At 47.1% G+C, this 27,320-nt stretch overlaps 1 protein-coding gene and 1 long non-coding RNA gene across 4 annotated transcripts in view; one reads left to right on the top strand and one right to left on the bottom strand.

Moving 5' to 3' along the window:
* The window catches only part of LOC140185617 (uncharacterized), a 62,432-nt gene that overhangs the window by 9,495 nt on the left and 25,617 nt on the right, over positions 1-27,320 (bottom strand). For 2 of the 3 annotated variants that reach the window (XR_011882674.1, XR_011882676.1), the window contains one exon: positions 20,411-21,590. The exons of the other annotated variant lie outside the window; for it this stretch is intronic. This is a non-coding gene — a long non-coding RNA (uncharacterized lncRNA). Of the gene's footprint in view, positions 1-20,410; positions 21,591-27,320 lie in introns of those variants that run through there. 3 annotated transcript variants of the gene reach the window in all.
* LOC140185614 (lysyl oxidase homolog 4-like) overlaps positions 19,842-27,320 on the top strand; it is a 120,895-nt gene continuing 113,416 nt past the window's right edge. Inside the window, exons 1-2 of the mRNA XM_072239026.1 lie at positions 19,842-19,957; positions 26,814-27,134. Of these exons, the coding sequence (XP_072095127.1) occupies positions 26,834-27,134 (301 nt within the window). The 5' untranslated portion in view covers positions 19,842-19,957; positions 26,814-26,833. The remainder of the gene's footprint in view (positions 19,958-26,813; positions 27,135-27,320) is intronic.

Below are 27,320 nucleotides of genomic sequence, written 5' to 3'. Positions count from 1 at the left end.
GGGAGGATTGGATCAGCCCATGATTGAATGGCAGAGCAGACTCGATAGGCCAAATGGCCTACTTCTGCTCCTACATCTTATGGTCTTATAACCCTCCATACTTCATGTACTTACCCAGACTTACCTTAAAGAAGAGAAGTGGGCGGGCGGGGGGGAGGAATTATAAACACACACTAGAGGAACTCAGCATGTCAGGCAGCATCTATGGAGAGGAATAAATAGTCGACCTTTCATCAGGACTGAAACGAAAGGGACAGAAGCCAGAATAAGAAGGCGGCGGAAGGGAGAGGAGAACAAGCTGGCCAGTGACCGGTGAAATCAGATGAGGAGGAAGGTATTTGGAAGTGGGTGGGAGGCTGAAGTAGGAAGCTGGGAGGGGGACAGATGGAAATGGTAAAGGACTAAAGAAGAAGGAATCTGATAGGAGAGGAGAGTGGAGCATGGAAGCGAATGAGGAATGTAAGGAGAAGGGATAAGATAGGAGCCAGAATGGGGAATGAAAACAGAGAGAAGGAGAGAAGGAAAAATTACCGTAAGTTACAGAAATTGTCGACGTTCCAGGTTGATCACGATGATATGGATTGGAAGTAGCAATGGCGGATGCAGATTCCCAGGTCACCACGCGGCTTAGAAAAGGCCCTATCTACCTTGGCTGGGGCAGGGGGCGGTGTCAGGCTGTAGCTCCGCCCCTATAAAGCGGCGATCCTTCCGAGGATGAATGAATAGGAGGAGTGAGCGGCGTTGAAACTTGGCTGCTGCTCTCCGGGGTCCCTATGCCCGCTGCGTGAATTATCAACACCAATATGTTACCCATTGTGATCCAAGCAAATACTCAGAGCCCCTTTGGTGAATTTGTTTGGTGGTGACAGTTACGGCCCGGGGATCATACGCAGGCAGTGCAGGGTAACACAAATAAGAGCGAAGTGCATTAAACTCAGAGAACTCCCAAAGTTGTACCTGGTTTATCAGAGGATCTTCTCAGACTCTGCAAATGGACGCGCAATCAGGCTGCCATTGCTATGACAACACACCCATTTCTATGTACTATCCCAGTGTTTGTAAGTGTGAAATGTGAGAAATTAATTACATCCCAACGTAACTAATTAACAGAAACAGATGGAGAGAATCTTGCCGTTTTTATGATCAAAATGTGGCAAATGCTATTAATTAATTAAGTTTTGAGCTGATTCACTTGAATTAGAATCAGAATCATGAAATTTGTTGTTCTGCAGTGGCAGTACATTGCAGTACGCGATAATAAAAACTATTACAGTAACAAGTATGTTGCGGATGCAATGGCGCAAATATCAGTTCGAATGCAACCAGCCTTCAGATGCTGAATATAGATTGTAGATTGAATTTAAAATGCAGCTTGGAACAGTAAATTGCAGACCAGGAAACACCCAATGACTGAAAGATGTCTGCATATGCATGAATGCAATCAACACCCCATTGCATGAGTAGGACTCAAATTCCACAGTAATTAACAGTCATTTTGGGTGCTTTGGTGGGAAGACCCTGTAATTTGAAAACTACATGTAACTCAATTAGATCCGTAAAACATAGGAGCAAAATTAGGCCATTCAGCCCATCGAGTCTGCCTCGCCATTCCATCATGGTTTATCCCGGATCCCACACCCTTTCCATCATATCCTTTAATGCCCTGACCGATCAGGAAGTGATCAACTTCCACCTCAAATATACCCACAGACTTGGCCTCCACCGCAGTCTGTGGCAGAGCATTCCACAGATTCACTACTCTGTGGCTAAAAAAAATTCCTCCTTACCTCTGTTCTAAAAGGTTGCCCCTCAATTTTGGGGCCATGCCCTCTAGTCCTAGATACACCCACCACAGGAAACATCTTCTCCACATCCATTCTATCTAGTCCTTTAAACATTCGGTAGGTTTCAATGAAATCCTCCTGCATTCTTCTAAATTCTAGTGAGTACAGGCCCAAAACTGCCAAATGTTCCTCTTATGTTAATCCCTTCATTCCTGGAATTATCCTTGTAAACCTCCTCTGGACTATCTCCAATGACAACACTTCCTTTCTAGGATATGGGGACCTGATAACGCCTCAGCATTATCTCCTTGCTTTTATATTCTATTCCCCTTGAAATAAAAGGCAACATTGCATTTGCCTTTACCACAGACTTGACCTGTAAATTAACCTTCTGGTAGTCTTGCACGAGGACTCCTAAATCCCTCTGCACCTCTGATGTTTGAACCTTCTCCCCATTTAGATAATAGTCTACACTATTGTTCCTTTTATCAAAATGCATTATCGTACATTTCCCAACACTATTCCATCTGCCACTTTTTTGCCCATTCTTCCAATTTGTCTAAGTCCTGCTGCAATCACATAGCTTCCTCAGTACTACCTACCCCTCCACCTACGTTCGTATCATTCACAAACTTTGCCACAAAGCCATCAATTCCATTACCTAAATCATTGACAAACAATGTGAAAAGTAGCAGTCCCAGTAATGACCCCTGAGGAACACCACTAGTCATCAGCAGCCAATCAGAAAAGGCCCGTTTTATTCCCACTTGCTGCCTCCTGCCTGTCAGCCAGTCCTCTATCCATGCCAGTAACTTTCCTGTAACACCATAGGATTTTATCTTGTTCAGCAGCCTCATGTGTTGCACCTTATCAATTGCCTTCTGAAAATCCAAGTAAATGACACCCACTGCCTCTCCTTTGTCCATCCAGCCTCTAACAGATTCGTCAGGCAAGATTTCCCTTTACATAAACCATACTGACTTTGACTTATGTTATCATTAGTCTCCAAGTACAGTACCTTGAAACCTCATCCTTAATAATAGACTCCAGCACTTTCCCAACCACTGAGGTTAGTCTAAATGGCCTATAATTTCCTTTCTTTTGCCTTCCTCCCTTCTTAAAGAGTGGAGTGACATTTGCAATTTTCCACTCCTCTGAACCATGCCAGAATCAAGTGATCCTTGAAGGATCATGACCAATGCACCCGTTATCTCTTCAATAACTTCTCTCAGAATTCTGGGATGTAGTCCATTTGACCCAGGTGAATTATCCACCTTAAGACCTTTCAGTTTGCCTAGCACTTTTTCCTTGGTAATAGCAATGGCACTCATTCCTGCTCCCTGACACTCATGGACCTCTGGCACACTGCTAGTGTCTTCCACTGTGAAGGCAGATGTAAAATACTCACTGAGTTCATCTGCCATTTCTTTGTCCCCCATTACTACCTCACCAGCATCATTTTCCAGTGGTCCAATGTCAACTCTCACCTCTCTTTTACTCTTTATATAACTGGGAAAAAAAGAAACTTCTGGTATCCTTTATAGGACAGCATTGTAACAATAGAAATTGTCATGTTACCTTTGTTCTTTAACATATGAGAATGTGCTGTTCTGATGGGTCGGGTCAAAGAACACTGAGGCTGTCTACAAGAAGGGTCAGAGCCATCTCTATTTCCTGAGGAGACTGAGGTCCTTTAACATCTGCCGGACGATGCTGAGGATGTTCTACGAGTCTGTGGTGGCCAGTGCGATCATGTTTGCTGTTGTGTGCTGGGGCAGCAGGCTGAGGGTAGCAGACACCAACAGAATCAACAAACTCATTCGTAAGGCCAGTGATGTTGTGGGGATGGAACTGGACTCTGACGTGGTGTCTGAAAAGAGGATGCTGTCCAAGTTGCATGCCATCTTGGACAATGTCTCCTATCCACTACATAATGTACTGGTTGGGCACAGGAGTACATTCAGCCAGAGACTCATTCCACCGAGATGCAGCACAGAGCGTCATAGGAAGTCATTCCTGCCTGTGGCCATCAAACTTTACAACTCCTCCCTTGGCGGGTCAGACACCCTGAGCCAATAGGCTGGTCCTGGACTTATTTCCTGGCATAATTTACATATTATTATTTAACTATTTATGGTTTTATTACTATTTAATTATTTATGGTGCAACTGTAATGAAAACCAATTTCCCCCGGGATCAATAAAGTATGACTATGAGTCCGCCTCTGCCCTCCTCCTCTCCCTCTTTCACACACGCACACATGGCCTCTTCATGGCCTCAAGGAGGGGGTACAGGAGACAAAAGGCACACACTCAACATTTTAGGAGCAGTTCCTTCTGCTCTATCATCAGATTTCTGAATGGACTGAGTATCCATGAACATTACCTCTCTACTTGTACCACCTACTCACATTTTGTATTTCTTATAGCAATTTTTCATGTATCACTCTGTACTGCTGCCACAAAGCAGCAGATTTCCAGTGACATCAAACCTGACTCTGATTCAGAAACACTCAGCAGATCGGGCAGTGTCTGTGGAGAGAGGAACAGTTGAAGTTTTATTTCTGGGAGTGGTGCTGATAAAAAGTCTTTGACCTGAAGTATTAACATTATTTCTCTCTCCACCCCAGCTGCCTGACCCGAGTGTTCGCAGTGCTTTCTGTTACTGAAGATCTAATTCATTTTTTAGTTTAGATTTAATAATGTTAATAGTTTTAGTTTTAGTTCAACTTTTCCCAGTAACTCAGGTTTTCCCGGCAGGTTGGGTTTCTAAGTCATAGAATCATAGAGCATAATAGTATAGAAACAGGCCCTTCAGCCCATCTGGTGCATGTCAGGTCAAAGGCCATTCATTAGGACTTTACGAAAGAGAGGTTTATGTGGTCTTTGTCATGTTGCTGTTGTGTTCAAACCAGCTGTGAAGCTCCACTGGAGACTGGGCTACCCAAACTACTCGAGTTCGATCCTCACTACGTGTGCTGTCTGTGTGGAGTTTGCATGTTCTCCCTGCAATCACATTGCTTTCCTCCCATATCGTAAAGATGTGCTGAGTTACGCTTCAGCCCCATGCTCCTGATCTACGGTCAGCTGGTTTGGAGGTGGGAGGAGTATTGGGAAATCTCCTGGGTCTGCACATTCATGGCTCCAGGCAATGGGATGTTGAGGGCTGTGCCCAAGTTGACTGCCTGTCCCTCTCCTGCGGTTAAGTCCATGCCCAGGTGTTCCTGGAGAAGGAGTGCACAGTGTTCTCAGGGGATTTCTGGGAATGGTGGGCTACTCAAGGCTTGAAAGTGTCATCGCTATTGATAGTCATACACTTTGTGGCCACTTTATTGGGTACATCTGTCCACCAGTCATTAGTACAAACATCTAATCAGTCAACCACGAGGCAGTAACTCAATGCAGATATGGTCAAGAGGTTCAGTTGTCGTTCAGACCAAACACCAGAATGGGGGAGAAATGTGATCTAAGTGACTTTGACCGTGGAATGATTGCTGGTGCCAGATGGGGTGATTTGAGTATCTCAGAAACTGCTGATCTGGGATTTTTACACACGACAGTCTCTGGAGTTTACAGAGAGTGGCGTGAGAAGCAAAAACATCCTGTGAGCAGCAGTTCTATTGGTGAAAATGCCCTATTAATGAGAGAGGTCAGAGGAGAATGGCCAGATTGGATCAAACATCAGTAACTCAAGTAAACACGTGTTACAACAGAGGAGCACCTATGAACAGACAACACCTCGAAACTTGAAGTGGATGGGCGGCAGCAGCTGAGGACCATGAACATAAACTCAGTGGCCACTTTATTAGGAACAGAGTTACTTATACAGTGGCCACTGGCTGTATTATAACTTGAAACTGTGGATAATTCCTGAAGCCCTGATTATTGTATAATGTTTATGCTGGTAAATATTCTTTTGTAAAATAAATTTTTAAAAAAGCTAACTTGATTGGCCTCTGTAAATTGCTCCTTTGAATAATTAAGTAGCAAAAAGAATCAAAGGAAAATTGATGGATGTGTGTGTGAGAGGGAACTTTACAGCATTTCAGGGGATTGGGGTGTATGGGGTGTCCAGGGAGGGGGTAGCAGCTCTGGTGAAGGGGTTTGTCATGTCCATTCTGGGGCAGCTCAGTCACCTTTGGTCCCCAGCTCTCACCTGTGGCTCCAAGTAGCTGTCTGCATGTGACTGCAGCCACACCCTGATACACCGCTTTGACAGGTGGCTAAATCAGGTGAGGGTAGCCGAAGGCCTTGTTTCCCGGTGAGATGGGGACACGCCCATCCTAGCACGTGAAGTCAGCTCCGGGTGGACCAGACGGATGAGATCTACACTGAGGTCTAACGGCCAGGAAGGTGGCTCTGTAACACTCCGTGCAGAAGCACAGAAGACATCATGGTCATCCACTGCAACCAAGGAAAAGCCCAGTTGTAACGACTACTTGGACCACTGGTCCTGGGCTTCTGAGGTTGAGACAGCGGAATTACTCCTCCACTTTAGAAACTCGTCCGCACAGATTTCCTGTCAATGTCAGATATGATGGACAATCGACAACCAGGGAAATAATAAGGTTTAAAGGGACTGATAGGATTGTTCCCCTGGGCGCCGGACGGGCCGAATAGCCTCCATTAGTGTTTTAAAAGTGAAGATAAGGGGAAGAAGGTCTGTGTAGAGCATGAATTCTCCTTGCTTCTGTAAAGTCAGAATCCGAATCAGGTTTATTATCACTGGCACGTGTCGTGAAGTTTGTTAACTTAGCAGCAGCACTTCAATGCAACACATAATATAGAAGGAAAATAAATAAATAAATAAACAAAGAAACAAATAAGTAAGTAAGTAAGTAAATCAATTATGGTATAGGTATATTGAATAGATTAAAACTTGTGCAAAAACAGAAATAATATATATTTAAAAACTGATGTAGTGTCCATAGATTCAATGTCCATTTAGGAATTGGGTGGCAGAGGGGAAGAAGCTGTTCCTGAATCACTGAGTGTGTGCCTTCAGGCTTCTGTACCTCCCACCTGATGGTAACAGTGAGAAAAGGGCATGCCCTGGGTGCTGGAGGTCCTTAATAATGGATGCTGGCTTTCTGAGACACCCCTCCCTAAAGATGTCCTGGGTACTTTGTAGACTAGTGCCCAAGATGGAGCTGACTAGATTTACAACCTTCTGCGGCTTCTTTTGGTCCTGTGCAGTAACCCGCCCCCCCTCCCCATACCAGACAGTGCTGCAGCCTGTCAGAATGCTCTCCACGATACAACTATAGAAGTTTTTGAGTGTATTTGAGGCCTGAGACATGGCCACTTCTTATTACTACCATCTGGGAAGAGGTACAGGAGCCACACTCAGTGATATAAGAACAGCTTCCATTCTGCCATCAGATTTCTGAACAGTTCATGAACCTGTAAACACTACCTCGTTATTCCACTTAAATCATAGACATTACAGCACAGGTACAGGCCCTTCGGCCCATCTACTCTATGCCACATTGTTCTTTTCACCATTTATATATTTGTAATTTATAGTAATTTTATGTTTCTGAACAGTACTGTGGTCACAAAACAACAAATTTTGCGTTAAGTCGACAAAACTAAACCTGACGAAGGGTCTCGGCCCGAAACGTCGACTGTACCTCTTCCAACAGATGCTGCCTGGCCTGCTGCGTTCACCAGAATTTTGGGTGTGTTGCTTGTATTTCCAGCATCTGCAGATTTCCTCGTGTTTGCGGTTTTAAACCTGATCTGATCTGATTCTGTTTGCAAAGTAAATGGGCGGACTGCAATGCTGGCAGTATGCAGCAGAGGGAGCCAATGGGTCAGAAATGCACCGTGGCCACTTGCTACGGATCAGACTTTAAGAGATATTTATTTTAGTTATTGACGCACAGTGAAGAGCAGACTCTTCCGGCGCTGACCAACAACCCACCTATTTAACCCTAGGCTAATCCTGGGACAATTTACAATGACCACATTTTTGGACTGTAGGAGACACCTGAAGCACCCAGAGGAAACCCGGTCACAGGGAGAATACGTATGCACTTCACAAACACCGGCAGGAATAGAACCTGGCTCACTTGTACTGTAAAGTGTTGTCCTAACCACAACACTACCTTTTAATAAGATTAGTGACATCAACATAACACAGTGATTAGCTAATGCCTTTTGATATTGTACAGTGCCCTGTGAAACTCTGCATGGAACTGCCATGTCCCTATTGCAATGGGAATTTGACTCTTGGGCATGAGGAAAGATGCTCCAAGTTTCCTAGTGTTTTTTCAAAGACTAAAGATCAGCTTCACTTGTACATTGAAACACACAGTGAAATGCAACATTTGCAGCAGCAACCAATGCAGTCCGAGGACGTGCTGGGGGCAGCCCGCAAGTAGCGCCATGCTTCCGGTGCCAACATAGTGTGCCCACAACTCCCTAATCCTAAATCACGCACTTTCGGAATGTGGGAGGAAGCCCATGCAGGGGAACGTAGAAACTCCGCGCAGGCAGCGGTGGGAATTGGACCCGGATTGGTGATCACTGGCGCTACGAAGCTTTACTCTACGTGCTGCCCACGGTTTTTATCATGTGTGAGACACGAGCCTAACCATCTGCTGCTCACTTTGCTCGAGCTGGGGATACTCTGTCCCAGTGACCTGGTGACGATGGGGAGGGGTCAGGCACTGAGAATCAGATCAGATCAGAGAGCACATCTGATGCTGGAGGGTAGAGTGAGCCAGGGAGTGAATGAGGACGAAAGGTGACTTGATAGAGGTGTACAAAGTGATAAGAGGCACAAAGAGAGTGGACAGCCAGAGACTTTTTCCCAGGGCAGAACTGCTAATTTGAGAGGGCCTAGATCACTACAGAATGGTATAGGCCCTGCCACCCACCATATTGTGCCGACCTTTGAACCTACTCTAAGATCAATCTCACACCTCCCTCCTACATAGCCCCCCCATTTTTCTATTGTCCATGAGCCTATCTAAGAGTTTCTTAAATGTCCCTAATGGATCTGCCTCTACAACCACCCCTGGCAGGGTGTTCCACACATCCACCAATCTGCGTGTAAAAACCTTACCTCGACATCCTCCCTATAGATCCTCCCCTTTCCTTTTGACTGCGGCAAGGATGGGGTGGTGGTATCGATGATTGGGCATCCCAGGATCTCCGTACCCTTAGCCCAGGCTTGCACTCTGGAGCAGAAAGGTGGAGTGATCTACCTTTGTACTGCAGTGCCACACTCCATTGTCCTTTGAGACAGACGGATGTCATTATCATCAGCACTGACGCGGGTGTCCCGACCTGAAACATTAACTGTCCATCTCCCTCCACATCTGCCTGACCTTCTGAGATCCTCCAGCGATCTGTGTGTTTCTCCAGCTTCCAGCATCTGCAGTCTGCCTTGTGCAGTGGTGAACGCAATGATTTACAGTACCAGTGACTGGAACCCAGCTCCCGCCTCTGTCTGTAAGGAGTTTGCACGTTGTCCCTGTGACTGCGAGGGTCTCCTCTGCCTGCCTCAGTTTTCTCCCACATTCCAAAGATGTACCGGTTCGGGTTGGTGAGCTGCGGGCATGCGATGTTGGCGTCAGAAGTGTGGCAACACTTGCAGGCTGCCCCCAGCACATCCTCGGATTGTGTCAGTCGATGACACAAATGATGCATTTCACTGTATGTTTCAAAGTTCAAAGTACATTTATTATCAAAAAATGTATACATTATACATCCTTAAGATTCAGCTCCTTACAGTCAGCCTTAAAACCAAGGAACCCAATAAACCCATTAGAAATAGCACTGTCAAACACTCAATGTGCAGAGTAAAAAAATAAATCATGCAAAGAATAAACGCAAGCAAATAGTGTTCTGAACTGAAGTCCACTTTCCTTAGTTCAGTTCAGAGAAGAGCAGCGAGCTGAACTGACCTGCCCCTTGCCTCTGACCCCTACACCCTGACCTTTTCAATCTGGCCTGGCGCCCATATCGTCATTGTAGCTTCGATATGCTCTGGGGCCTGGACCCAGCCACCTCGTTTTGGCCTGTACCCGACCTTTCTGATTCGGCCCAGTGTTTAAATTGTTCAAACTTCCGGTCTTCCTTGCTTTTTTCGACGGGCCCACTGCCTCACCTCGCCTTGGTTCTGCTGCATCGAATTGCCTCCATGTCCAAAGGGATGTTACCAGCTACTGTTTGTGATGGTCGTTTACCAGAAAAAGAGTGATTAACGTGTGATGTTAATTAAGATACTTGTAATAAATAAAGCTAATCTTTACCTTGTTTTTACTTTCTTGCTCTCCCTCTATCATTTGTCTGTCTGTCTGTCCGTCCATCCAGCTGTCCGTCTGTCTGTCTGTCTATCCATCTGTCCGTCCGTCTGTCTGTCTGTCCATCTGTCCGTCCGTCCATCTGTCTGTTCGTCTGTCTGTCTGTCTGTCTGTCGGCCCGTTTGTCTGTCTGCCTGTCCGTCTGTCTGTCTGTCTGTATGTCCATCTGTCTATCTATCTGTCCGTCCATCTGTCTGTCTATCTGTCTATCTGTTTGTCTCATTTTCCTCCGTTCTCTCTTTCACCTTTACCTTCCCCTCTCTCTATTTCCTGTGCTGACGTTGCTAACGGGACCAATGTAGACAGCTGTCTTGGCCAGAATGGACCGGTCGGGCTGAAGGGCCTGTTTCCATGCAGACTGTCTCAGAGACTCCTTGAGTTTCGCCAAGCCCTCTCTCTGGCTGCAATTCTCCCTCCGTGTCTGAACAGGGAGAATCAGAGCTGGAACAGTCGAGCCTGCCGTGAGTTGCCACATTTCCCACTGTCAGATGGGAGCAATCACCCACGGATTAACCTCAGACCACGGCACGGGGATCTGGCCTGACAATGGACGGGGGCAGAACTTTCCGGAGAGACATCGATCAAGGCCCCGTCTGTTCTCCCAGGTGTATCCCATCTCGGAGGGAAGAAGACGGAACCTCCTGCATGGCGACTTACCCCCTCAGCTACTGGTCCTGCCTTCCCCTTCCCACACCCCGACGGTGGAAGTCTGCTTTGCACACAGACTGGCCCCTCCCCAGCAGCATCCTGCCTGGGAACATCACAGCCTGGCTGCCGTGCCCTCGACCACAGAAAAACTACAGAGGGCTACGGATGCCCCTCAGCACGTTACAAAAACCAGCTCTGTGTGGGTCAGTCCTCACTGGCCTCCCTCAATCTCTCACTCGATGGCCTTTCTGCTACTTCAGCGAGCTGTCAGTGACCCCCACCCCCCCCTTGACCAGCACTCACCCCTCCCCACTGGATCCAGTGCCCACCCCTCCGTGAGGCGACCACCTCACCCACTCCGGGCACAGGATTCCCACTCATTCTGTCGTCTCAGCTGCTCCAGGCCCTCCAACGGCCACACAGAGCAGCTTCAGATGCATCTTCGGTCACTAGGACGCCCTAAACAGAAAAGAAACATCAGATTTCTGTCCAGTTCCCTTGGTCATGTGGTGTTCATTGCACACAAAAATCACCCAGGGTCCAGTATCAGTGATCAAGAGTTCAAATCCAATTTACCGTTGAATTCAAAGTAATTCAATCAATTCTACATTTAAAGAGAAGTCAGCTGGGAAACAGTGACTATTGAACAAAGGACAGTTATTGTTTACTCAGATACAACACAGAAAAGGAAATTTTACCCCAGCCTAATCTCAGGGCAATTTACAATGACCATTCAACCCACCAACCGGTACGTATTTGGACTGTGGGAGGAAACCAGAGCACCTGGAGGAAACCCACGCAGTCATGGGGAAAAGGTACAAACTCTTTGCAGGCAGTGGCGGGAATCGAACCAGGGACACCCGTACTGTAAAGTTTTGTGTTAATCACTGTGCTACCCTGCCGCCCCAGCATAGAACATAGAACAAAGAACATATAAGACGTCCTTTTAACCTACTTAAGATCTATCTAACCCTTCCCTTCTACACAGCCCTCCATTTTTCTACCATCCATCTCCCGACCTAACAGCCTTTTACAAGTCCCCAATGTATCTGCCTTTATAACCAACGCTGGTAGGACGTTCCACACACCCACCACTCTGTGTAAAAAAAACTTATCTCTGGCATTCCCCCCCCCCAACATACTTTCCCCAAAACACCTTAAAACGATGTACCCTCATATTAGCCAATTCCACCCTTGGGAAAATGCCTCTGGCTGCCCACTCAATCTATGAATCTTATTGTACCCCTCCCATTACTACCACCAGGGAGGAGGTACGTGGTCTGATGACCCACCCTCAACACCTTAGAAACAGCTTCATCCACTCCGCCATCAGATTTCTGAATTTCCACAAACACTACTTCACTATTTAGCTCTTCCTTTGCACTTATTTTATATTTTTATTGTAACATAATATTATTTATGCATTGTCACAAAATTGGAAATGCCATGACATATGACAAATGACGATAATGCTAAGTTTGATTCTATCAAGTCACACCTCACCCTCCTTGCCTTCAAGGAGAGAAGCCCTAGTTCGCTCAAACGTTTATCATAAGACATGCTCTCTATTCCAGGCAGCATCCTGGTAAACCTCCTCTGCACCCTCTCTAAAGCTTCCACATCCTTCCTATAATGAGGCGACCAGAACTGAACACAATACTCCAAGTGTGGTCCAACCAGAGTTTTATCGAGGTGTAATGTTATCTCTTTCTTTTTCAATCTTTTTATTAATTTTATTAATTGAGGTGCAATGTTATCTCATGGCTCCTGAACTCAATCCCCTGACTATTGAAGGCCAATTCATCACATGCTCTCTTAACCATCATATCAACTTGTGCAGCCACTTTGAAAGATCCATGGATGTTCGACCCCAATATCCCCCTGTTCCTCCACGCTGCTAAGAATGCATGCTCCCAAGACTATGAAACTACTTTCGGAAAGCAACACACACAAAATGCAAGAGGAACCCAGCAGGCTGGGCAGCATTTGGACAAAACCTACTTGGTTCACAGAGGTGAGGGAATTGTCTGTATCCAGCCCGGTCAATATGTGATTCCAGACTCGACAATGTGGGTGACAGTTCACCACCCTTTGGTTTCGGAGGCATGGACAATAAGCATTGAACTTAGAACAGTACAGCACAGGAACAGGCCATTCAGCCCATTATGTCGGTGCTGAACATGATGCCAATTTAAACTAAACCCATCTGCCTTCGCATGGACTATATCCTTCCGTTCCCTGACTATTCACATGTCTGTCTAAAAGCCTCTTAAACATTCCACTCTCTGGGTAAAATACTTGCCCCACACATCTCCTTGAAACTTTCCCCCTTGATTTAAATACATATCTTTATATCAGAATTAGATTTTGTATCTCTGACATGCGTATGCTGTGAGCTTTGTCGGTTTGCAGCAGTGATACAGTGCAATACGTGAAATTTACTATAAGTCACAGAAATATATAAGTAGAGCAAAAGAGGAACAATGAGGAAGTGTCGATGGGTCCACGGACTGTTCTGAGATCTGATGGCAGAGAGGAAGAAGCTGTTTCTGAATTGCTGAGTGTGGGCTTTTGGGCTCTTCCCTGGTGGTGGAAATGAGAAGAGATGTTCCAGACGGTGAAGGTCTTTAACGATGGATGCTACCCATTGAAACACCACCTCTTGGAGATGTCCTCAGTGGTGATGCAGCTGGCTAAATCTGCAACCCTCTGTAGCCTCTTGTGACGCTCAGCATCGGAGCCTCTCTACAGGCTGAGCTTTGGAGCCTCTTTACCAGGCTGCGATGTAGTCGGAACACTCTCCACCGTTCACCTCTGGAAATTTCCAAGACCCTGACTCTGACTGTCTACCCTCTCACAATCTTATAAACTTCTACCAGGTCTCTTCTCATCCTCTGACACTCCAGAGAGAACAACCCAATTTTGCCCAACCTCTTCTTGTAGCTAATACTCTCTAATCCAGGCAGCATCCATGTGAATCTCTTCTGCTCCCACCCCAGAGCCTCCACAACCTTACTGCAATGTAGCAACTTCACACAATACTCCAAATATAGCCACTAAACTAAGGCGTTGCCTGAGATGTTTAAATCCACCTAATGAAATCTCAGGAATCCTGCTTAGATTCCATTTGTATTACACTGCAGTGTCAGTGTTGCTCAGCCTGAGTTGAGTCATAGGTCTGTGGGCTCCGTGTTATTCTTGGGAATTACAGTTGACATTGAGCTGCCGAGGGAGTCTGACAGCGTCAGAGCCAGGGTCACTACAGGATGGCCTGGAGTCGCACAATGACTGGGCAAAAACCGGGAGATTGCCTCCTCTAAAGAACGTCCATAATCTCAGTGGGGTTTCACAATAGTCCGCAGCTTCCTGCTTGTTGTTTCTGAGAAAAATCATTAATTCCTGATTTATTGAACTGCCTGAATTTAAATTCAGATTCGTAGGCAGATTTATTTATCATGCATACATCAAAATTTACAATGAAATGCACCGTTTGTGTTAATGACAAACACAACCTAAGGATGATTGGATGTACCGTACCTGTGATAAGGATGGTCTGTACGTCCTTGTGGATTGCGTGGGTTTCTCTGAGGTCCAAAGGTGAACCGGTTAGGTTAACTGGTCATTGTAAATTGCCCAGTGATTAGGTTAGGGTTAAATTGGGGTTGTTAGTTGTCATTAGACAGCATGGCTCAAAGGGCCAACGGGACCTATTCCTTGTCGTATCTCTCAGTAAAAGAAACAATAACTCTGGATATGAATTAAGTTGAGTGATGTGTGTTAAACTTTATTGTTATGGGCCTGGGGGAACAGGACTCGAACTCTGCCTTGGTGGGTGACAGTGATCCGGCTGGCGATAACCCAGGAGCGAGCGCACTCCTGCTCCCTGCAGCAGCTGCCACTCTTTCTGCCACATGAGGCTGCTGGGAACGGTGCACAGATCCCTGGACATTGGACTGTTGGGCTAGGTCCAGACTGTTGCTTTTGTTGTGTTTATCTTTGTACTTTTAGCCTTCTTTACAATTAAGTGTTTGCATAAGCACCTGTTTGTAAACTTTTAACAATTTATAGTACAGTTGATTCTATATTTCTGTCCTTTCTTTGTCTGCAGACTCAGTCAGCACCTGATCCCAAGTTTCTTTTCTAAACTGGTTTTCAGGATAAAGGGAGATCATGTACTCAGGCTTGTTTGCTGGTGCAGACTGACCTGTACCGTGATGAACAGCTGATAAAACAGCTGTAACCATAAGATTTTGCCTCATTTGTGACTTCCCAAGAACTTTCTGGACAGCATCATCTCCAGCTCTAACAGACAGGTGTCTGTCTGAACTCCTGGAATTGGAGTGAGTGAGGAAAAGGGGGTGTGTGGGATCTCTACCTGTTGGGGTTGGGAGGTTACAGCCACTCTTCCTGCTGTGTTTGGGGGTAACAGTCAGTCTGCCTATTGAGGGGTTTCCCATGAATTGGATGGTTGACGTTTGGGTGATTGAGACAAAACCAAGGACATTGTGGAAATTACTGTAGAGCCAGCATTCAGCCTCTGTGCTCCTGAGGCCTGGCTGTATGCTGTTTCTGAATCGGGGAAACTGCCTGTGGGACCAGAGGAACTCCACATAACGTGCAGATATTTCAAACCACCATAACCAAAGGTTCCCGGTCAGGATCTTGCACAGCTTCGCACTCAGCACTCCGTTCTTCAAGCACCCTCCTCCCTTGGTGACTCAGGCTGCTGGAAAATGACACTGAAGATGTAGCAGTGGAGGGGGACAAAGAAGTGGATGAACTTAATAAGTATTTTGTATCAGTCTTCACTGTGGAAGACACTAGCAGTATGCCAGAAATTCAAGAGTGTCAGGGGTCAGAAGTGAGTGTAGTTGCTATTACTAGGGAGAAAGTGCTTGGGAAGCTGAAAGATAGTTAAGTCTTCTGGACCAGATGGACCACACCCTTGGATTCTGAAAGTGATGGTGGAGGCATTGGTAATGGTCTTTCATGAATCACTAATTCTGTAAGACTGGAAAATTGCAAATATTACTCCACACTAAGAAGGGAGGGAACCAAAAGAAAGGAAATTATAGGATAACTTCAGTGGTTTGGAAGATGTTGGAGTCCATTCTTAAGGATGAAATTTTGGAGTACTTGAGCAACATGATAAAATAGGCCAAAGTCAGAATGGTTTCCTTAAGCGGAAATCTTGCCTGACAAATCTGTTGGAATTCTTTGAGGAAATAACCAGCAGGATAGACAAAGGAGAGTCAGTGGACGTTGTGTACTTGGATTTTCATAAGGGCTTTGACAAGGTGCTGCACATGAGGCTGCTTTACAAGATAAGAGCCCATGGTAGGAACAAGAGAAGAAGATTGATTGACTGGCAGGAGGCAAATGGAGAAAATAAAGGAGTAGCTGCTGGGACCACTTCTTCTCACAATACACCTCAAAATTTGGATGATGGAATCGATGGCTCTGTGGCCAAATTTGCAGACAATACTAAGCATTGAGGGACAGGCAATGTTGAGAAAGTCTGCGGAAGGACTTAGATATATTTGAAGAATTGCAAAGAAGTGGCAGATGGAATATAATGTAGGGAAGTGTACGGTCATGTATTTTGATAGAAGGAATAAAGGAGTAGAGTATTTTATGAACAGGGAGAAAATTCAAAAATCAGAGATGCAAAGGGACTTGGGAGTCCTAGTGCAGGATTCCCTGAAGGTTAACTTGCAGATTGAGTTGGTGGTAAGGAAGGCAAATGCAAACTTAGATTCATTTCGCGAGGACTAGGATATTAGAGCAATAATGTAATGCTGAGCATTTATAAGACACTGGTCAGACTGCACTTGGTGTACTGTGAGCAGTTTTGGGCCCCTTAGCTAAGGAAAGATGTGTTGGTGTTGGAGAGGGTCCAGAGAAGGTTTATGAGAATGATCCAGGAATGAAAGGGTTAATGTAAGAGTAGTGTTTGATGGCTCTGGGCCTGTACTTGCTGGAGTTTAGAAGAATGGGGCGGGGGGGGGAAGGGTGGAAGAAATCTCATTCAAACCTTCCAAATAGAGTGGAAGTAGAGAAGATCTTTCCAATAGTGGGAGAGTCCAGGACCAGAGAGCACAGTCTCAGAATAAAATGATGTCCCTTTAGAACAGAGATGAGGAGGAATTTCTTCAGCCAGAGGGTGGTGAATCTGTGGAATTCATTGCCACAGATGGCTGTGGAGGCCAAGACATTGGTTATATTTAAAGTGGGGGTTGATAAGTTTTTGATTAGTGAGGGTGAGGGGAATGGAGCTGTTAGGGAAAATAAATTAGTCACGACAGCGTTGCAAAGCAAACTCAGTCCCTATATTTTATGGCCTTTTTGTTCAATTGCTTGAATTTAATTTGCCCTGGTGAGATTTGAACCTTTGTCTCCCGTTTTGTGCTGTAGAAATCCAGATTGTCATCCGCACCACCTCTCGAGTCAAGAAAGTAAAGCAGTATCTCCACTTCCTGAGCAGACTGAGGTGAAAGAGGCTCCCATTCTAACCTATTTTTACAGGAGCCCCTTTGAGGTGCCCTGACCAGCTGCATTGCCGTCTGGTACGGGAATTGAAAGGCATCTGACCGCATGACCCTACATGGATTACGAGGACTACTGAGAGGGTCATCATCTTGGTCCCTCTTCCACCCATTAGAGATATTTAGCAGCAGCGCTACATATGCAAGGCCCTTGGCATTTTCAGGGATCCCCCCCATCCGTCCCACAATCTCTTTGACTCCCTGCCATCAGTACTGTCGCATTAGGGCAAGGACTGTCAGGACGGGAAACAGTTTCTTCCCCCAGGCCATGAGACTATCGAACCCCCTGATCACCCAGGCCTCATCACGTATGAAGCACCAGTTGCTTTATACTCTTCACTTATTAATGTGTGACATAAATGCACCTTATTACTTGTTAATTTATTTGTAGTAATATTACTTTGAGTGTTGTGTGTGAGGAATATGCACTGTGTTGTGCGCTTCGGTCCAGAGGAACATTGTTTCGTCTGGTGGTATATGGTTGAGTGGCAACTAATGTGAACTTAAACCAGATACCCCAACGGAGTGACCCACCTGGGCATTCTCTGACATCACAAAGTACAGATGCCCCAACTGAGTGACCCACCTGGGCATTCTCTGACATCTCAAAGGTGTAGGTTATGGACCCTGAGAAGGTGGGGTGGAGTACACATAATGGTGCTGAGCTGGAGATGGTTGAGTGCTTCAAGATTCAAGGTGTAAGTATCAATGTTAGCTGCTCCTGGTCCAGCCAAATGGATGCTACAGCCACAAAATTTCCTTAGCCTAGCCTACTGAGAAAGCTGAGGCACCATTATCTCTGCTTCCTCAGTAGGCTAAGGAAATTTGTTATGTCCTTGATAACTCTGCTGGCTTTTACAAATGTATCGCAGCTTGGTATGGAAACTGCTCTGCCCAAAACTGGAAGAAACAGCAGAGAGGTATGAGCACCGGCTTCCCTTCACTGACTCTGTCTACATTTCCTGCTGGCTTGGTAAAGCAGCCAACATAACCAAGGACCTCTCCCACCCCGGCCACTCTTCCTTCTCCCCTCTCCCGCCGGGCCAAAGGGACAAGATCTTGAGAAGATGCACTACCAACCTCAAGGACAACTTCAATCCCACTGTTATCAAACTCTTTTATGGATCTCTCAAACACTAACTATGAACTTCTGATCTTCCAGTCTACCTCGGCAATACTCTTGCACCTTGTCTACCAGCACTGCACTTTCTCTGCAATGATATTTTGCCCACTAAACTAATCTCCTCTGCCTACGCAATGTCCATATCCCTTATTCTCTGCATATCCATGTGACTGTCTCTGAAACACGTCTATTGCTTCTGTGTCCAACCCTGGCAGCACATTCCAGTCACCCACCACTCTGTGCAAAACGTGTGCCTCAAATATCCTTTTAATTTACCCCCTCTCACTAAAATTCATGACCATTGATATTAAATATTTTGATGCTGGAGCAGAGCTTGCTACCCATACACCTTATACTCTCATAAACCTCTCATCACATCTCCCCTCAGCCTCTACTGCTCCAGAGAAAATGACCCAAGTTTGTTCAGCCTCTCCTTATAGCTCCTGCCCTCTAATCCAGGCAGCGTTTTCCTAAACTGTGTCTGCACCTTCTTCTCCAAAGCCTCCAACAGCTTCTTGTAATGGTGCAGCCATAGTGCTTTGTCCTGGACACTACCCAGACAAGACAGCTCACTCGATTGGTGCCCTATCCAACAGCCTTCACACTTCCTGTCACCACCATCAGCACAGAATGCACTACAGTTACAGACGCAGGCTACACCCACCCCAAACCTGGCACCTCCCTTACCAAGTTGGGCAAGGGCTGCAGGTGAATGGGAAACCTCCCCCGCAGGTTCCCAGAGCAGATGTGGAAGCTATGGTGGTTTGCTCATCATTGGATCTTAACACTCTCTCTCTCTCTCTCTCTCTCTCTCTCCCCCCTCTCTCTCTCTCTCTCTCACTCACTCTCTCTCCAGCATTTTCTCTTTATCTCTTTACCTCTACTTCTATCTCCCACTTTCTCCCTCTCTCCCTATCTTTTTCCACTTTCCTTCTCTCACACAAATGACTCAGACAACCATCCACCCATGCACACACTCACACACCCATCTATCCCAACACACACCCATGCACACACACACACACACACACAGACCCAGCCATCTACCCCAACACATACTCACACTCACCCGCCCATCTATCCCAACACACGTCCATGCACACACACACACACACACACACACACACATCCACACGCACACTTTTCTCCCCTTATATAATGCTCTCTCACACACACTGACTATCCACACTTTTCCCCAGTGAATATTCACACACTCATTCACTATCGGAATGTTTACACACTCACTCACACTTTCTCCTACTGAATAGTGCCATTCACACCTCTGACACGCACTCCCAAACGCGCGCGTGAATATCTTTCTCTCTGCTCAGTCATTAGGGTAGGGAAGGTGGGGAGGGGGTGTGCAGGGGCGGGGGGGGGGGGCAGGATGTAACATCACGTGGTAGGAATATAAAGTCAAAGCGTTCGCGGATGCGCTCAGCGTGTGAATCGCGCAGGGAGAGTCCCGATCTGTCACGGATACCCGCGTCCACTGAAGCTACTGTTCGGATTCTGAACTCAAATTCACTCGGGTCATCTTTGAGTAAGTACCAGCTCGCTTTCAAACTAATATCCCTTTTCATACCCGTACACTGTGAAATTTGTGTGTGTGTGTGTGTGTTTGTCCCAGGTTTATCTCTGGTCTGGCCCCCGTACTCCCGGGAGAAGTTTTAAACTCAGTCATTTGGTTATTGAAACTTCTCCGGCAGTTTGATTCCAGTGAACCTCGGCTACCCAGTCCGGAAACTAGCTCCCGAGCGTACTGTGTCAGCCGGTGACCGCTGCATCTTGGAAGCCCTTTAGTCCTTAAATGTCCCCCGCCCCTCTCCGAATTATCCCCACCTCGATGACCCTTTTTAATATACTCTCTTCTCTCTCACGTCCCGCAGCTCCCCTTTGTTTCTCCAACTTTGCCTAACTCTATCTTCCTCATTCTCTCGTCCCCTTTGTCCCCTCCCGCTCCACAATCACTTATCCCCTGTCTCACTCTCACCCCTTCCCTTTTCACGTTCACTCCTTTCGCTTCCTCTGGGCAGGAGGCAGTCGAGGAACCCCCTCCCCCCCGCAGATCTCCCAGCCGCTATTCCTCGGTTACCGACCCCTCCCGCCTCACGGATCAGGTGAAGTAGGATGGTCAAAGTAAGGTTAGAAGAGAACAGTGCGGATCTGGGGAAGGGATTCCCGAGTTTATCAGCTTGATTTTACATAATCCAACCGCTGGGCTAAACGGGGTCCTTCTGTGCCCGAAATTTGCCACCATCCCTTCAGAAGGGTATGAAAGATGCCATTCGGCCCCTCCATCCTAGTCCTCCATTCAATAAGATGGTCACCCTCAAGACAGACCTTTCCATGCATAAGACTGTAGCGAGAAGGCAGAATGCAGAATAAGGTGTTAGTTAGTGGGGAGGTGCAGTGCAGACGGTGCCAGGGCCACGATGATCCTTTCTAGGTATGCGGGGCCCGTCTAAGAGCCTTATGACAACAGGATAGAAGCTGCCCTTGAGCCCGGTGGCTTTCGTAGCCCAGTGGGAGGGGGAGAAGTGAGGACCAGGTCGGATGGGGTCTTTGGTTATGCTGGATGCTTTCCTGGGGCCGTGAAGATGTGCTGTATCCACGACTCTCTGGAGTTCCTTGCGGTCACGGGCAAAGCAGTTGCCACACAGAACGTGATGCCTGTGGATAGAATGCTTTCTGTTGCACCTGTAAAATTGGTGGTTTTTTTGATTCCCCTAATATCGGGAAATCTATCAACACGTATTCTGAACTCTCTCTTGGGTAGAGAGTTTCAAACGTTCACCACTCTTGCCCCCAACCCCCGAGCAGATTTGTCCCGTTTACACTAAGTCGTGACCCCTGGTCCTACAGTCACCACCCAGCGGGAAACATCCTCCCCTGCACCCAGCCAGCCGAGCCCTGGAGGGGTTTGCTTGCTTCAGTGAGATCATTTCTCATTCTTTTAAACTCGGGAGAATGCAACCCTCGCCTGCCGAGTCCTGAGTGGCAGCCCCGACGTCGCGGAAGCTTGTCTGGTGAACTGTTGCTGCCCTCTCTCCCCGAGAGTATTGAACCTCCTGCTCGCTGTGTTCCTCTGTGGTGGGCCATTTGCAAGTGCCCGAGGTTTGGGCAGAAGCTCCAGTCTGATCCCCCGGTGCAGGTCCATGGTCAGAGGCAGGGTCCTATGGTGGAGACACAGGAGTGAATCCTAGGAGGGGCTCGGTTTTATGTGACTAGGGAGTCTGGAATGGAGGGTTTAACTATGTATAGTCCTAGAGGCACAGAAACAGGCCTTTTGGCCCATCTAGTCCACGCCAAACTATTATTCTGCCTAGTCCCATCGAGCTGCACCAGGACCACTGCCCTCCGTAGCCCTCCCATCCATGTACCTGTCCAAACTTCAATGTTGCAACTGAACCCGCATCCACCACTTCGACTGGCAACTCATTCCACCCGCTGAGTGAAGAAATTCCCCTCAGGTTCCCCTTAAACATTTCACACTTCACCCTTAATCAATGCCTCTAGTTTTAGTCTCACCCGACCTCAGTTACCCTATCTATACCCCTCCTAAACCTCTATCAAATCTCCTGTCTTTTTCCTACGCTCCAAGGAATAAAGTCCTAACCTATTCAATCTTTCCCTATAACTCAGGTCCTCAAGTTCCGACAACAGCTTTGTAAATGTCCTGTGTTCCCTTTCCTGTAGGCAGGTGAGCATAGTTGCACACAATACTCCAAATTTGGCCTCGCCATTGTCTTTTGCAACTTGAATGTAACTTCCCAGAAAGTTAGGATGGGAGTTGATCCTGAATGCCAGTGATTGGCTGGTCTCATCCGCTCACTGTCCTCAGACTAAACAAGTGAGCCATTACACTAGGCAGAGGCGAGCGGCTAGGCTGAGCTGTAGGAATGCTCAGACACAGCCTGGTGCCATGTGGTCGGGCACCAGAGCCCAGATCATTGCTATGCCTTTGAAGAACTTCCTGCAAGTGTTGGCAAGGTGCCAGTCAGACTGCGACAAGGATTGAGCACCTAAGCATTTGCTGGTGGTATTCCTAAAAGAATCTTTTGTGGGGAAATGAATTAAAAGCCTCGGGAACTATATAGAGTCATAGAGCACTGCAGCACTGAAAAAGGCCCTTCAGCCCATCTAGTCTGTGCTGAACTATCATTCTGCCTAGTTCCATTGAACTGCACCTGAACCATAACACTCTATATACTTCTCTTAAATGTTGAAATCAAATCCACGCCCACCACTTCTACTGGCAGCTTGTTCCACATTCTCAACACCCTCTGAGCGAAGAAATTCTCCCTCAGGTTCCCCTTAAATATTTCACCTTTCACCCTTAACCTATGATCTCTGGTTCCAGTCTCACCCAACATCAGTGGATAAAGTCTGCTTGCATTTACACTGTGTATACCCCTCATAATTTTGTCTGTGGTCTGATCTTGACTGATTCACCGCTGCACCCATGCTCCACTGTGCTGGAAGGCACCGCTGCCTTTTGCATTGATATTCAGAGTCGTAGAGTCATACGGCATGGAATGAGACTCTTCGGCCTAATTCAGAACCAGGCTTCTTATCACCGACATATGTCATGAAATTTGTTGTTTTGTAGCAGCAGTACAGTGAAATACATAAAAAAAATTATAGCATATAGTTACAGAAATAAATATATAGTGCATGAGGGATTATGAGATACTGTTCATGGGTTCACAGACCACTCAGATATCTGTATGCAGAAGCTGTCTTTAAAATGTTGAAGTGTGGGTCTTCGGGTTTGTGTCTCCTCCCTGATGGTAATGATGGGAAGAAATGTCCTGCCTGGTGAGGGTCGTTAATGATGTCCTCGGTGGCGGTGAGGGTCTGATTCAACCAGTCATTGGTAAATTTCTTGGGGGAAAGGGGAGTACGAGCTCCCTAGATGGAATATGAGCTGCTGCTGTTCCAATCTGAATGTGGAGGAGCGGAATACTCCGCATTCTGCTTTCTGTTTACTACCGCGATGGACTTGTGTATGGAATGATCTGCCTGTGGATGGCCAGCTGGTTAATGAGGGACAGGATTGAGGGACCGAATGGTCTCTTTTATGTTCTTCTAAAGGTCAATGCCCCAGGGAATATAGCAAATCTAGGATACAGTAGGATCCCATTGGTGGCGAGATGGTTGCACATTCAAGTTGCTAAATATTTGAATAAATAACTTTGATATGAGGTGTTTCCTGGTCTTTCTCTGGGCTCACCTGTCACCTGCCGGCCTCTTACTTTGTCCTCCCTCTCCCTGCCAACCACCTGGTCTCACCTGTCACCTGCCAGCTTGTACTCCTCCCCTCCCCCCAACTTCTTATTCCGGCCTCTGTCCCCTTTCTTTCCAGTCCCAATGAAGGGTCTCGGCCCAAAAAGTTGACTGCTTATTCCCCTCCACAGATGCTGCCTGACCTGCTGAGTTTTTCCAGCATTTTGTGTGTGTGGTGCTCAAGGGTTCCAGCATCTGTGGAAACTCTTGGTGTTTATCAGCTAACACACTGACTTGCACATACTTGGGGTGGGGAGAAACTGGAGCACCCGGTGGATACTAAATGGAGGACATGCAAACTCCACACAGACAGCGCTGTAGGTCAGGATTAAACCGGCATCAGAGAAGCCGCACTTCACCCCCTCCTGTGCAGCCATACCCCTCCTGTTGTGAGTTCTGTCACCATGGGCACAACCGACTCCTTCAACAGCACCCAGCCCTTCCATTGCTGGTCTCCCCCACATCGGCAGGGTTCTGGGTTGATACTGTAACTCCCAACACTGCACACGAGGAGAAATCAGATACTTCATGCAGATAGTGCGGTGGGAGGCCATTCAGCCCATTGAGCCTCTGCCAGCTCACTGTACTGAATCTGTCAGTCACATTCACCCTGGTCTTTCCCCAGAACCTGCGAATTATTGTTGTTTGATGGTTATTCACTTGTAATGTGCATTGTCACTCAGTTTGACCACGCCTACATATCTGCAGTAGGGAGTATCCTTACACGCTGCTTCACTGCCTGGTACTGGAACGCTCTGCATCGAGTAATCAAAACTGCCGCACGCAGCACCCGTACCAGCCTGCCTGCCATCAGGGGCCCCTACACAGAAAGGTGTGGGGAATAGGGCCAGCAACATCATTAAGGATCCCACCCACCCTACACATGGGCTGTTTGTCCCACTCCCACCGGGGAGGAGGCTACGTAGCATCCACACCAGGACCACCAGACTCAAAAACAGTTACTTTTCCCAAACAGTAAGGCCGATCAACACCTCCACCCACTGACCCACCCCTCCACAATTCCCACCACCTCTGCTTTATCATTTCCTGTCAGAGGCACATACAGACACTCCTGTGCCTCGCATCACTTTATGGACATACAATCAGTCTCTTATGTATTAATATTTATCATGCTTTTTAAAATTATTATTGGAGAAGAAAAACTCCGATCTCAACCTCCACCTCCTTGTAGCTATACCCACTCATGGGGAAGGCTTCAGGCATAAACCCCGAGGAAAAATGCGAAGATGAAGTCCCTGAGCTGGTCTCACTGGTAACTCCTGTGATTCTTCAGGTGTCGAGCTGTATCGGTCTCAGCCGTTCTTTAGTATTCCTCAGGCCCGTGGAGAAGGAGACCCTGCTGCGTGGGTAATGACTTGCTCTCCATGTTGTACTGCCCTGGCCTGCATGTAAACATAGACAGCTCAGAAGCACCCTTCGTGGTCAACTCTGACCAGCGGGTGGCCTCTCGAATCTCACTGTCCTTTTCTCTGGGCTGCACTGGACCCAGGAATAAAAATAGTGTGTTCTCCTTTATACCCGAGTATTGGAAATGATACTGAACAATCTGGAATCCTTGTTCCTCCCTTTATTGGGTCTCTTGGGTGGCCAGCTGTGGGAGTCTGGTGCCAGACCTCTAACTCTTTCCAGCTCCAGCTGTACGATCGGGGGTCAGTTCCTTGCTGCTGTCTGCAAAGAGTTTGAACATTTTCCCGTGACCATGTGGATTTCCTCCTCGTGCTCCGGTTTCCTCCCACATTCCAAAGACATGTGGTTGGGGTTAGTGAGTAGTACGCATGCTGTGTTGTCACCAGAGGCATGACAGCACTGTGGGCTGCCTAACACAATTCACACCGGTTTGATTTGATGCAAAATGATGCATTTTGCTGTATGTTCTGAAGCACATATGACAAATAAACCTAATTGTTGTCTAGCTCCGTCTGCCTGGCCCTATACTCATCTCTGGGGCATTTGGACAGTAAAGGCACCTTCCCCAGTCTATTGTTTATTCACTACAACTCTGCTTTCAATACTGTTATTCCAAACAAATTCATCACCAAACTCTGGACCCTGGGAATCAACATCTCCCTCTGCAACTGGATCCTTGAGTTCCTGTCCAACAGACCACAATCACTCAAACATCCTCCGCCCCTCAATCCATGTCCTGCACGCTTGGGACTGACTCATTTCTAAGGGTGAAAGGTGAAAAGTTTAAGGGGAGCACGAAGGGAAAATTCTTCGAAGGGTGGTGAGAGTGTGGGACGAGCTGCCAGTGCAAGTGGTGCGTGCAAGCTCGATTTCAACGTTTACTGAGAAGTTTGGATTGTTACAAGGATGGTTGGGATATGGAGGGCTGTGGACCGGATGCAGGTTGATGGGAGTAGGCAGTTTAAAGGGTTCAGCACAAACTAGATGGGCCAACAGGCCTGCTTCTGTGCTATTCTTTTCTATGACAATAACAAATTACTATAAGTTACAATAAAAATATAAATATATAAGTAGGGTACAAAAGAGTTTTCACAAGTTCATAGACTGTTCAGAAATCTGGTGGGAGAGGGGAAGAAACTGTTATTAAGTTGTGAGTGTGTGTCTTCAGGCTCCTGTACTTGCTCGAGGATGGTAGTATTGAGAAGAGGGGATGTCCTGGATAGTGAGGGTTCTTCACATTGGATGCTACCTTCTTGAGCCGTCACCTCTTGAAGATGCAAATACGAGGAAATCTGCAGATGCTGGAATTTCAAGCAACACACATAGAAATTGCTGGTGAACGCAGCAGACCAGGCAGCACCTCTAGGAAGAGGTACAGTCGACGTTTCGGGCCGGGTCCTGACGAAGGGTCTCGACCGGAAACATCGACTGTACCTCTTCCTAGAGGTGCTGCCTGGCCTGCTGTATTCACCAGCAATTTTTATGTGTGTTGTTACCTCTTGGAGATGACCTTGATGCTGAGGAGGTCTGAAATGCCGACTGCTTATGTCCCTCCATAGATGCTGCCTGACTTGCTGAGTTTTTACAGAAGTTTGTGCGTTTACAATCTGGATGCAGATTGGATTGGCTTCAGTCGATGGTCCGGTGCAACTGGCTGTCATTTCCCTGTTTTGCTCTTCCAGGTTAGAAGTGCTTTGCTGCGATGGAGGGTGCTCCTCAGAGCCTGTTCCTGGCTGCGTTACTGCTCCTGTGCAGCTCGCCCGTCCCCTGCAGCGGCGCGGCTCCCTCGGGAGAAGCAGCAGAATCGGTGCCGGTGCAACTCCGGCTGGCCGGGGAGAAGCGCACACACCACGAGGGCCGTCTGGAGGTCTTCTACCAGGGGCAGTGGGGCACGGTGTGCGACGACGACTTCAACATGCACTCCGCCACCGTGGTTTGCAGGCAGCTGGGTTACGAAGGAGCGCTGAACTGGGCTCACAGTGCCAAGTACGGACAAGGGACAGGTAAAAACCCTCCCACCTCCATCACCACCATTAAAACAAAGGCTTCATTCTGAGGCTCTGTAAGACATTGGACAGAATGCGACTGGAGTATTCTGAGCAGCATTGGTCCTTTACCTAAGAAAAGATGTGCTGGCATTCGAGGGGGTCCAGAGGAGGTTTATGAGAGTGACCTCGGGAATTAAAGAG

The sequence above is a fragment of the Mobula birostris genome, chromosome 21, assembly GCF_030028105.1.
Source record: "Mobula birostris isolate sMobBir1 chromosome 21, sMobBir1.hap1, whole genome shotgun sequence".
Classification (NCBI taxonomy): domain Eukaryota; kingdom Metazoa; phylum Chordata; class Chondrichthyes; order Myliobatiformes; family Myliobatidae; genus Mobula; species Mobula birostris.
This window is presented reverse-complemented; position numbering and strand designations above follow the sequence as displayed.